General features: G+C 34.1%; 1 protein-coding gene across 1 annotated transcript; it reads left to right on the top strand.

Moving 5' to 3' along the window:
• The first annotated feature begins 2,211 nt into the window (after positions 1-2,211).
• On the top strand, positions 2,212-9,503 carry LOC106766177. Its single transcript, XM_014650927.1, has 2 exons — positions 2,212-2,490; positions 8,991-9,503. The coding sequence occupies exons 1-2, from the start codon at positions 2,212-2,214 to the stop codon at positions 9,501-9,503; spliced, it is 792 nt and encodes a 263-aa protein (XP_014506413.1).
• The last annotated feature ends 3,068 nt before the right edge of the window (positions 9,504-12,571 follow it).

The following is a 12,571-nucleotide window of genomic DNA, read 5'->3' on the forward strand; positions in this document are numbered from 1 at the left end:
CTTAAGAAGAAAACTAATGCTCATGCAAATAATCGATTCGATTATTTCGATTTGAATCAGTTTTGCCCAAGTCGCACAGATAATCGATTATTCCTCAGTTGAAAACCCCATAACAGACATAAATAATCGATTATAACTTGTGATAATCGATTATCACTGGTAGTTGAGAGTTGTCTTTTTCAAATTCTGACCTCTGGGCTATATGTACTCTTTACTAAACCCTTTAGATGGTTAACTAAGCCACTTGAAAATACAAAAATGCTCTAAGGTAGTTTTCAAGTGTTAGTGTTCCTCGAATCAAGCCTTGTGAATAGGAGAAGCTCACTCTTAGTGTGTCTAAGGTCGGAGCAGTTCTCTTTAAGTTGATTGAGCAGGTTCTTCCGTTCGTTTATCGAAGGAAGGTTCTTCCGTTCGTTTGTCAAAGGAAGGTGTTTTATGTTCTTATTCTTTATTCATCTTATTGTAATCGATAAACTAATATTAGTGAAATAGTTAATCACTCTTTATAGTGACTAACAACTGGACGTAGAATCTTTTGATTCGAACTAGTATAAAAGTCTCTGTGTTGATTTTCTTGAACCCTATCTCTTTAGCATATAAACTGCTTGATAAAAGTCTAACAAGACCATTTTAACTTGGATGTTGACCGTAACACGCTTTTTCGCTCTTAACAATCATAACCCTTTTTTTTTTCCACTGCGTGATTGATACCGGTTATTCCAACAATTGGTATCAGAGCTTGCCTTGATAGTTCATCACAAATTTTGAAAATGGCCGGTCATAACCAAGTATATGCTAATGGTGCTTCTATCAATAGACCACCACTTTTTATTGGTGATAACTATGCATTCTGGAATGTCATAATGGAAATATTCATGGGGTCTGTTCATAGAGGCATCTGGGAAGTGTACAAAATGGTCCTTATATTCCTAAAAGTACTGTTGATGGTTTGGAAGTTGAAAAACCTTATTTTAATTTGACTATTGAGGAAAATAGGAGAGGCCAATTTGATATTAAGGCTCGTAACATTATATCTTCTATTGTGGTGCTTGATGAAGTCTATAGAATTTTTGTGTGTAAGACAATGCAGGAGATGTGGGAAGTTCTCAGAGTCACACATGAAGGTGCTGATGAAGTAAAGCGCGCAACGTAAAACACACTCATACAGGAATATGAAATGTTCAAGATGCAGCCAGGAGAAACAATATCTGATGTTCAGAAGCGCTTCACTCATATAGTGAATGATAACGATCCAAAAACTGTTATTTTTATACTTAAATTTGATATCAAAACACACCCTTTATGGCTTAGAATGAGCTTAGAATAAAGTAAAACACTTAGTTGAGTCACATGAGAGTCAAAAGTTGTTTTCAGAGATATTATGCTTGTTTTTCCATTGTTTTGCAAGGTTTTGATGAGAATTGAAGATGGAAGTGAAGTAGGCAGGAATTAGACTCAAGAAAAGAGGAAAAAAGGAAGAAAAGAAGAGTCAAGTTCACCGCTCAGCGCCAATTCCAGCACGGAGTGCCAGTTTCGTGGGTAAAGCCACTGTTTCTCGCTTGAGCGGGACCGCTGAGCGGTCTGCGATTAGGAGGGCCACCATTGAGCGGTAGACTGGACCGTTGAGTGGCCTGGGATTTGGAGGCAAACTGCTGAGCAGCCAAATTGAGCATTGAGCGCCTATTTACATGAAAGATTCACTTGCATTTGCATGTTTATTTTCGTTTTTCATTCACACTACAAAAATTATTTCTTTTCAAGTCTTATGAGATCAATTTACATGAAAGATAAGGCCTAAGTGTCCTTTGGGGGAACGATACTCGGACTTACCGTTTATATATTACTTGATAATGATCTGGTACACTTGCCAGGGGCTTAACAGTGAACCATATAACAGGGTTGGGTAAGACCTTTGATGTTGATGAATTAAATGTAAAAATTTTGAAATCATTTGATAGGATTTGGCAACCAAAGGTGTTAGACATCTCAGAATACCAAAATCGTTCCCAAATGTTGATGGAAATCCTCTTCGGAAAGCTTCATGAGCATGAGCTTGAGTTGAACAGATTAACTACTGAAGAGGATCTAGGAAAAAAGAACACCCTTGCCTTTAAATCTGAAATCTCCAAAGGTAAAAGCTCAAAAAGGGATAATGGTGATTCTGATGATGAATAAAACATGAGCCTTATGATAAAAAAATTTGCAAAATTCATGAGAGCAATAGGAAAGGACAAATACAGAGGAGAAAGGAAGGACACTCAAGGATCTCCATCGAGCATCAAGTGCTATGGATGTGGAGAAAGAGGACACATCAAGATTGATTGTACCAAGAATAAGAGATGTGAAGAAAAGAAAGAAAAGAAATTTCCCAATAAGAAGAAGGCTTACATAGCGTGGGAAGAAAATGATTCCAGTTCTTCAAGCTCAAGTGACTCAGATGAGGAAGCAAATCTTTGCTTAATGGCTGACTCTGATAATGCTCAAAGTCAAGTAAGTGATTCTAGCTTTGAGTCTAGTGAATTAGATTTACAAAAGGCTTTCTTTGAATTGATAAATGAATCTGAAAAATTGGGTGCTGCACATAAGAAATTAAAGAAGGAATTTCTAGAATTGAAACATAAGTATGAAAAAGCATTACATGAAGAGGTCATCTTAAGAAATAAGATTAGCAATCTTGAAATTAAATAGTTTGAATCTAATGTGATTGCAAATCCTGTTGAATGCTTGTCTTGTAAGAGTCATATGTTTGACTTTGATATACTTGAGAACTTACTTGCTAAAGCAACCAAGTCTACGTACATGCTCAAAATGGCTTTAGAAAGAGCAATTTTATAAATTAAAACATGCATCAACATAAGAAACCTCAAGGCAAAAGAACTCATACAGTTTGGGAAATAAAATGCAACACAATTTAACACATAATGCACTCACAGACCACAACAATACACACAAAAATGCATACACAACACACACAACACAACAAAGAACCAAAGACCGAACCGTTGGTTCCCGATAACGACTCCAAAATTTGATCAAGGTCGTACCCGAATGAAATTTAATATGCAATTAAGTGTAGTATAATATTAGGAAATGACTCATAGGTCGTCTCTCAAGGACCAAATGTGGTTCAGTCAATAGGTCAAACACATGGTGGGGGGTGGTTTATGGACAAATTTGTGAATGCGAATGAACTAATTAAAGCACAAAATTAAACACAAATTTCAAAACAGTTGATCATTAACTCAAATGCATTGTTCCAATCATAGATTAACAACAATTTCACACTACTCTAAGCCCTAATCCAACACAAATTAACCAACTAAGCGAAGGTTAATCCGGTCTTCACAATTGAAAACTAAGCGAATGCAATACACAAATTTAATTAATTCTGCACCATACAATCCAATCAACTAATCGAAGATTAAATACCAATTATGCAACTAGGCGTGTAACCAATCGCAAGCACAAAACAGATTGAATATTGAGCCAAATCAAAGTAGCAAAATCACAACTAGAGTCCATAAATCTCGTGGAAACAATGCAATTTCACTAATGACCAATCAAGCACACTTAAGCTAACATTAAAACGTAATTGCAGTAGCAAAACTAAAGTAAATTAATTTTGGAACAGCAGCAAACAAAATGCAAACAAAATGCAAACAAAGCACAATAGAAAACGCAATTCAATACACAAAATGAACTTCAAAACATCAACATAAAACACTACTCAAATTTGAAACGAATTAGGAAAACAAAATGGGCTTTAAAATGCAGAAACAAATTAGGATTTAAAGTGCAAAAACGAAATAGGATTTAAAGTGCAGAAACGAAATGGAATTTAAAGTGCAAAAACGAAATGGATTGAAGCTACAAAATGAAATTTGAATTAAAATAGAAATGATTATGTTAAAAATAGTATGGCTTAATTTCTCACACCAAGAGGTGGGGGTGAGTTGGTGAAACTTAAAATCAGAGTCTTTTTAATATCTTTTTCGCAAAGTTGATGCCATTAATAACTTTCTTGAAACGTAAGGAAAAAGATTTTACAATGCAGCGGAAATAAAGTCAATATAATGCATAATAGAGTCGACTTAAAAGTAAAAGTGTAGGGATCAGAGAATTCAAACACTGGTTTTTATACTGGTTCGACCAACCTGCCTACATCCAGTGTCCTTCCAATAACAGGAAGCAAATGCACTATAATGATCAAGGTTTTTACAATGAGGCTTTTATAGAGACCTCCACGTCAAAAATAGAAAACACCTTTTTAACGCTCTAATCAAAATATTGACATATAACAAAAAAGACCAGTAGCAAGAATCCCTTCTTCTGTTGTCTCCACCCTTTGAGAAACCCCCCAAAGTCAAGAACACAGCACGTCCTTCTTCCTATAATCACAACAGGGAAATGAGCCAATCTTCAAAAGATTGATAATCCTAATCTCGTAGTAGACACGTCAATGTGTAGATAGATCAGAATTTCAAAGCACAACAGTCTTGCTCTTCAAGAAATCACAAGAGATGATCAACATGGTCTTCTCCTTTGATTCTTGGAGCGTTCTCCTCTTTCTGTAACATAACACTAATCTAAAAGATATCACAAACAATGAAAGATTCACCAAAGTTGTTATAGAAATAAAACTCGCGCCAATTTATAGTTTTTCACAATTCTGACACACTTAAGTCGACTTAGCTACTAATGTAATCAAATATAACAAAACAATTATGGCAGTTAGCAACAGTCAATGCGATTAATTGGATTCACAATTAATGCAGTCGATTCTATTTTAATGCTTGGTCAACCAAATTAAAAATATGACTGTTAGACTGTTTATGTCAAGCATTAACAAAATTTCAAAACATAGCAAACTTAGTCGAATACAGTACGCATATAGTCGACTATGTAACGGTATAAAGCATAGTTTTGAAAAACTTTCTCTTTGAAAAATCTCACAACACACTTTGAAAAAGTCTATGCAAAGTCATGAGTTTTAATCAACTCACTCCATGATGAAGTCGACTTAAAACTATTGTTTTGCCACACAATTTAAAGTTCAACAAAACTACATGTGGTTTTTCTTTTCCAAAAATAGTGTTATGCATTCAAGTATGATATCACATATATCACAGTGAAATGCAAAAAACACAAAATCATAAAATGTTCCCATATAATCATAATCATGAAAGCAATGAACATGTAACACATAATACACATGTGTTATTAATTATGTGTTGTTATCATCAAAAATCAGAAACTCTGAGATTGTAGGTGCAGCTAAACTAGTGCTCCCCCTATCAACAATCTCAACAAATTCGATACAAGAAAAAGAGAAAACGAAAGCAAAACTAAAACCACCAAGGGGGGGGGGTGGAAGAAAAACTTCAATGCTCCAAAACCCTAGAGAGAAAAATGAAAATTTAGGATGGACTTTTTACGCTGAAACATTGGGTTCTAAGTAATTTAGAAAGTAACATTACCATTCTAATGAAAGTAAAGTAGGTGAAATATAAACCCCAACAACATCATCATCATCTCATATTATCAACATCATCAATTCATTCTTGTTTTAGCCTTAATTGATCAATTTTGCATTCCAATATTTATGTTTACTTTTATTGCCTTTAAAAATACAAAAGAATCATTTTTCAGTATTAATTAGTTAAGGCATTACACGATTGTTTAGTAACACAAGTCTCTTGGGATACGATACTTGGTGTTACCATTTTATATTGCTTGACATGATTCGGTACACTTGGCAACCGTTTAACAAGTTTTTGGCGCTATTGTTGGGGACTCGTTGTTAAACTATACTCTTGTGTGATTCTGAACCAGTTTAGATTTTATTTTTATTGTTTTTGATTTTTTTTATTTTTATTTTTTTGGGCTAATTGGGTGCTTTAGTGTTTTTCTTTCTAGTGTATGTAGGGCAAGATTTGCCCTAGGAGCACAAAATTATCTGAACCTCTCTTTTCAGGTTTGGACAATAGTAGAAGAAGAAGGAAGAACAAGACTTCTAAAGAACTGTTTCCCTCTCCAGAGACTCCTCAACAACCCTTCACTTCAGTATCTAACTAGGAAACAAAAGATATGACAGACAATCAAAATGGTAGATGTACCCTGGAAGATTATGCAGTAGTCACTAACCCTCTTCATTTTAACAACATTGCAAGACCGAGGGTGAAGAGGAACCAATTCAATGGATTAACTCTTGAAAATGCATATGAACATATGACCACTATCAATGAAATATGGAATACAATGAAGATTAATGGTGTGCCAAATGAAGCTATTAGACTTAGCTTGTTCCCTTTCTCTTTAGGAGGCAATGTTAAGATGTGGCTTAATTCATTCCTAGAGAATAACTTCACTGAGTGAGAAGATGTGGTGGCAAATTTTCTAAATAAATATTTCCCTCAGTCTAAGGTAAATAAAGATAAGCAAGAAATTTCTTCTTTTCGACAGAGCATGGACAAAACATTAGGTCAAGCGTGGGGTAGTCAAAGGTTTGTTGTGGAAAACATCCACTCATGGATTTGATGAACCTATAGTAGTCATTCCTTTTCTTGGAGGACTAAGCTCACAGACTAAATTGAAGTTGGATGCCTCAGTTGGAGGTAACATCAAGTGCAAGACTCCAGAAGAAGCTTATGAGTTGATAGAAAATATGGCCACAAATGATAATGAGATGCACAACGAAAGAGCTCAATTTCAAAAGAAAGGAGTTCTTCAATTACAATGCCTCAACAATAAAAATAAAGAAAGGAGCTCTATTGGCTCAAAATAAAATAATGACTCAACAATTAGAGACTCTAATGAAGAAAATCTCTCAATTACCTAAAGAGTTGCAGAACGTCTCTCAAGCTCAACATCAACTTTGTGAGCTATGTGCGGTCAATGTGCTATGCAAGCCTGCTGAAAATAGAATGGCTTAGTTTCAATACCAAAGGAGGGGGGGGGGTGAATTGGTGAAACACAAGAATAAGAGTCTTTTAAAATCTTTTTCGTAAAAAGGATGACCTTTCAAAAGTTTCTTGAATCGCAAGGAAAAATATTTTTCAAGTGCAGCGGAAATAGTTGACTACGTGAAAAATAAAGTCGACTTTGAAAATAAAAGTTCAGGGATAGAAAGTTCAAACGCAAGTTTTTATACTGGTTCGTCCAAACTGCCTACATCCGGTGTCCTTTCAATCCCAGGAAGCAAATGCACTATAATTATCAGAGTTTTTACAACAAGGTTTCTATAGTGACCTCCACGTCAAAATATTAAACACCTCTCTAACCCTCTAACCAAAATATAGAGACATAAAAGCAAATAACAACAACAAGATATCCCCTCTCCTACAATGTTTAATTACTTTGAACAATCCTCAAAGTCCTAGAACGTCGCACGTTCTCTTCCTGTAATTACAACAGGGCAGCCACAAGATTGAGAGAAGATGTTGATCACATATTAGACACCTCAATGTGCAGGTTGATCAACCAGTCAATGCGCATAGATCCTTGCTCGTTAGGTAATCACTAAAAAATGAACACCTCGGTCTTTCTTGATAGATTCTTTAAGCTTTAGCACATTCTATCAGAGATCAATAATTTGAAACAATTAAATCAAAACGTTAGATTCTCAAAAGTCTCTACAGAAATCAAATTCGCATCTATATATAGTTTTTCACAAAACTGACGCTCCTAAGTCGATTATTCTACTAATAGAGTCGATTATGCTCAAACAATTATAACAGATAGTAGTAGTCAAACCAACTTAATTGATTTCACATTTAATACAGTTGACTCACAATTAATGCTTGCTCAAAGATATAAAATATAGCTGTTAGACGTCACAAGCATTGACAAAATTTCAAAACATAACTAACTAAGTCGAGTAGCTTGCACATACAGTCAACTTTGTAACACTTCAATGCAGTTTTGAAAAACATTCTTTCCAAAAATATTCACAGCACACTTTGAAAATTTTTTGCATACACGCGAGTTTTAATCGACTTGCTTCATAATGATGTCGACTTAAAACTGTTGTTTTGCCTCACATTTTAAGTTCAACTAAAGTGCATATGGTTTTCCTTTTCTAAAACATATGTCATGCATTCATAGATAAGATCTCATGTAAAACGTAGTGAATTTACAACAATGACAGAAACAACACAAACATGTTCTCAAATAATCATTAAACATAAACGTAATGTACATGTAACACATATATCAATACATGTGTTATTAATTATGTTGTCATCATAAAAAACCAGAAGTTCTTTGAGATTGTAAGGTTTGGTTAAACTAGTGCTCCCCTTATCAACAATCTTAACAAAGCCAATACCTAGGAAAAAGTCAACTATATGGGTAATCAGGGCCGCCCATGTAATTACAGCCAAAGGTGGAAACCTCATCCAAGCATGGGTCAAGGGCAATCTGGGCAATTTGATAGACCACCACAACAATAATGTCAACAACAACCCTCCTTATCTAAAAGGACTGTAAAGTTAGAGGATACACTCCAACAATTCATGCAAGTGTCTCTCTCCAATCATAAAAGTACTGAAGTTGCCATTCAAAATTTTGAGATACAGGTTGGCTAATTGGCTAAGAAGTTGGAGGAGAAGTCTGATAATAATTTTGGGGCAAATACTGAAGTTAATCCTAAGGAGGAATGTAACACCATTATGACTAGAAGTGGTAAGATGTTAAATGATAGAAAAATTGAGAGAAAAGAGAAAGCTGAGTTGAGAGAAAAAGAAGAGAGAAAAGAAGAGGTTGAGGGAGAAGAAGGTGAGAAAGATGAGGGGAAAGCTAAAGAAGAAGAGGATGAGAGAAAAAAAGAAAAAATAAATGAGAAACCCCTTCCTTATCCAAAAAGTTATTCAAAGAAGGGAAAAGAAATATAATTTGGGCGTTTCATGGAAACCTTCAAGCAATTGGAGAATACTATGCCTTTAAATGAAGTACTACAGCAAATTCCTGCTTATTCTAAATGCTTGAAACAGTTTCTCACCAAAAAGAATAAATATATAAAGGAAGAAACAATTGAAGTACAGGGAAATTGCAGTGCCATAATGCAGAAGACTCTCCCTCCAAAATTTAAAGATCCGAGGAGTTTCTCCATTCCTTGCACTATTGAAGATCATGATGTAGGGAAAGCTCTTGTTGACTTAGGGGCTAGCATCAATCTGATGCCCCTATATATGCTTAAGAAGATTAGTGGTCTGGAAGTCAAACCCACAAGGATGGTGTTTCAAATGACGAACAGGTCTATCACGCATCCCTATGGTGTAGTGGAAGATGTGGTGATTCAAATTGTTAAACTTAAATTCCCAATGGATTTTGTAGTGATGGAGATGGGAGAAGATGTAGAGATACCGCCCATTCTTGGAAGACCTTTCATGAAGACAGCTAAGGTTGTTATTCATATGAAAGAGGGAATATTGAAATTAAAGGACCAAGATAGAGAGGTAACTTTCAATGTCTTTGATACTGGGCAACCGATCCAAATAAAATAGACTAGTCCTAAAACAACGGATGAAGTTCTATCAGTGACTAATCTACTCGATAAAGCTGCCAAGTCAGTCAAAAGGATGGAGAGAAGGAAGAGAAACTAGTTCACTAAGACCATGAGCGGGAAAGTAATGAGTCCTACCTTTGTGAACCAATGAAATTCAAGAACGTCTTATGGGTTATTAAGAATATAAAGGCAAATAGAGTTTTTGAGATTGAAGCTCCTTATTCTAGGAAAATCAAGTTGGTGACTAGGAAGCTATTGAGATTTTGTTGGTGTCATGAAAGGAAGAAGTACACCAACATTGAAAATAAAAGTTGAGCTTAGTGGTTTCAAGCTAATGATATGAAACAAGAGCTTACTGGGAGGCAACCCAATTTCTAAACCTTTCTTTTTATTTCATTTAATTGTGTGGGTTTGATTTGATTTTGTTTTGAGTGTTTGAGTATTTTTAGGTTATATGTTGCTTCTCCCGAACTTCATAGCACTCACATGTCTTGGCCTTGGGACCAGGGCCAAGCTAGTGGAGGAGGTGGCACGTCTATTTGAAGTTGAAGTCAAAGTGATAGTAAAGCTGATGATTGAGATGATAGCATCTACTGATGGATGCTACTAGATTTGGATTTTTCGTTTCTTTATTTTTATGCATTTTTTAACTTTATTTTGTTTTAAATTTTAGTTTAAGCTATATACTTTGTTTAATGAATTGTGCTGCAATGGTTTGGTACTATGTGATGAATTTTTTGATGAGTAATATTGTCTTGGGTTTGATTTATTATTTGAGATGCATGTTGAGTTATTGATTGCTTAGCTTTTAAGCAAAGATGGTGGATGCTCATAATTGTTTAAGACAGATGCATGGTTTCAATTGTGATTAATATGCTTAGCAGAATGTATGAAATTGTGGAACTTGAGTTAACCTGTGATAGGTTGGGCTCCAGATTTTTATTGTTGAATATTATTGCTTTTTAATCATGATTGATTTTGCCTAAATTTTTATGTGGAACTATTTGGTTGCTTGTTTCAAATGATAAAGGCCATATGTTCTTCTCCCTTAAGCCAATGTTAATACTTTTAACCCGGAAAAAAAAATTATTTTTGCTTTATCCCTTGAACCTTGAGCCTGAATATGAAAACCTTCGAAATCCTTGCCTTGAGTTGAGTTGGGTATGTATAGTAATGGAGAATGGTTCAAGTTTGGGATTGATCAGAATTTGAAAGAAGTAGAACAAAAAAAAAAACAAAGAAAAAAAAGAAATAAAAATAAAAATAAAAAAAGAGCATTGAGCAAGTAAAGGAAGAGAAGAAAGAAGACAAAGGAAGGATAAGCTCAATGAATGAAAGTTGGGAATAAGTTGATAAGTGGTTTCTCAATTGAGAAAGGAGAAAGAGAGAAAAATGTTAAATTTTGAAGAAAATTGTTCACTCTCTTGACTCAAGGAATTTTGTTGTCTAGAAAAACCAGTTTTTCTTTTTAGCCCAACTACGGTACAAGCCTTAGAAAAGTACTTGTGATGGTAACTTGCTTGTGAATATGTTTTGATGTGTTTAAATGAATGGCAAAGTTTATTTATGTGACAATGTGATGGTTGAGTGAAAGAGTCACCTCACTATATACTTTTGAGCTTGAGTTAAACTCTTTCTTTGGTGAGGAATGGTTCCTTGCACTTATAGGATAACATTTTGCTTGGTTGTTGATCACTCATAAGGTTTTGGCATCTATTGAGTATTTTTGGTTATGTGAGCACTGTAGTTGAAACTTGATTGTTTAAAAAATCATTATATCTTGACTGATCTTTTTATGATGAGCATACGTGAGTGATTTACTTGTCTTAGAAGAAAATGCCTTTTGGTGTTTTTGACTGTTGTAGTATTGCTATTTTGTTTAGGCCAAGTTATATTTTGCTTGAGGGCAAGCAAAGTTTCAAGTTTGGAGTTATGATAACGGTTGAATTTATCGTTATTTATGATGCAATTTTAATACTAAATCAACTCTATTTGACTTAGAAACTTGCTTAATCTCTAAAGTAAAGTAGGTGAAATCTAAACCCCAACAACATCATCATCTCATATTATCAACGTCATCCATTCATTCCTTTTTTAGCCTCAATTGATCAATTTTACATTATAATATTTATGTTTATTTTTATTGCATTTAAAAATACAAAAGAATCATTTTTCAGTCTTAATTAGTTAAGGTATTACACAATTGTTTAATAACACGAGTCTCTTGGGACACGGTACTTGGTCTTACCATTTTATATGGCTTGATATGATTCAGTACACTTGCCAAATGTTTAACAGGTAACAAGAGAGGTGTTTTAACCCTCCACTTGTTTATTTTCTTTGTGATTGTAACAGTTTGTTGGTTTGTACTAGTGAAGCATTAATTCTCATTCGTAGGATCTTTGTGATCCGAACCAGTATAAAAATTACCTATGCAATTTTTTCTCGTTTTTACTCTTTTAATTTGTTTAAATTGTTTTAAGGAATTTATATTTATGTGAGAAAATTGTTAAAAGAACGATTTGTGATAAGAAACCAATTCACCACCTTCTTGGTTTGTTGAATGCGTTAACCATTCCGTTGCACCATTCTGACAATTGGTTATGTTGAAATGATAGGTATAATAATAATGTAGTTTGGTTTACATGTATACATTATTTTTGTAATGTTTATATTGTTTGACACTTGTGATTTTGAATATAAATGTTTCTATTTATTTCATCATTTACATTACATGGTATACATTACTATTTTGTATAGTAAAATGAGAAATTGTATCTTTAAAAGTTAATTAAAGTTTGTTAAGAAAAAAATCGACTATAAAACTTATATTTCTAAACGCTCTCAAATGTTTTGAAGTTTTACCATATAATATTAAATGAAATGAGAATATGAAGATTCTATAAATAAAATAATTCGATATGCATAAACATAAGTGTTAGGTGATAACGGTTTAAAACACCGTTATTTGTGATGTAATTTTGATACTAAAAGCACCCTTTTCTGCTTGGATACTTGCTTGAACTCATGTTTTCGCTTTAGTTTTATGAATAAGAGAGTTGAGGT

Source organism: Vigna radiata, chromosome 7 (assembly GCF_000741045.1).
Source record: "Vigna radiata var. radiata cultivar VC1973A chromosome 7, Vradiata_ver6, whole genome shotgun sequence".
In the NCBI taxonomy this organism is placed as follows: Eukaryota; Viridiplantae; Streptophyta; class Magnoliopsida; order Fabales; family Fabaceae; genus Vigna; species Vigna radiata.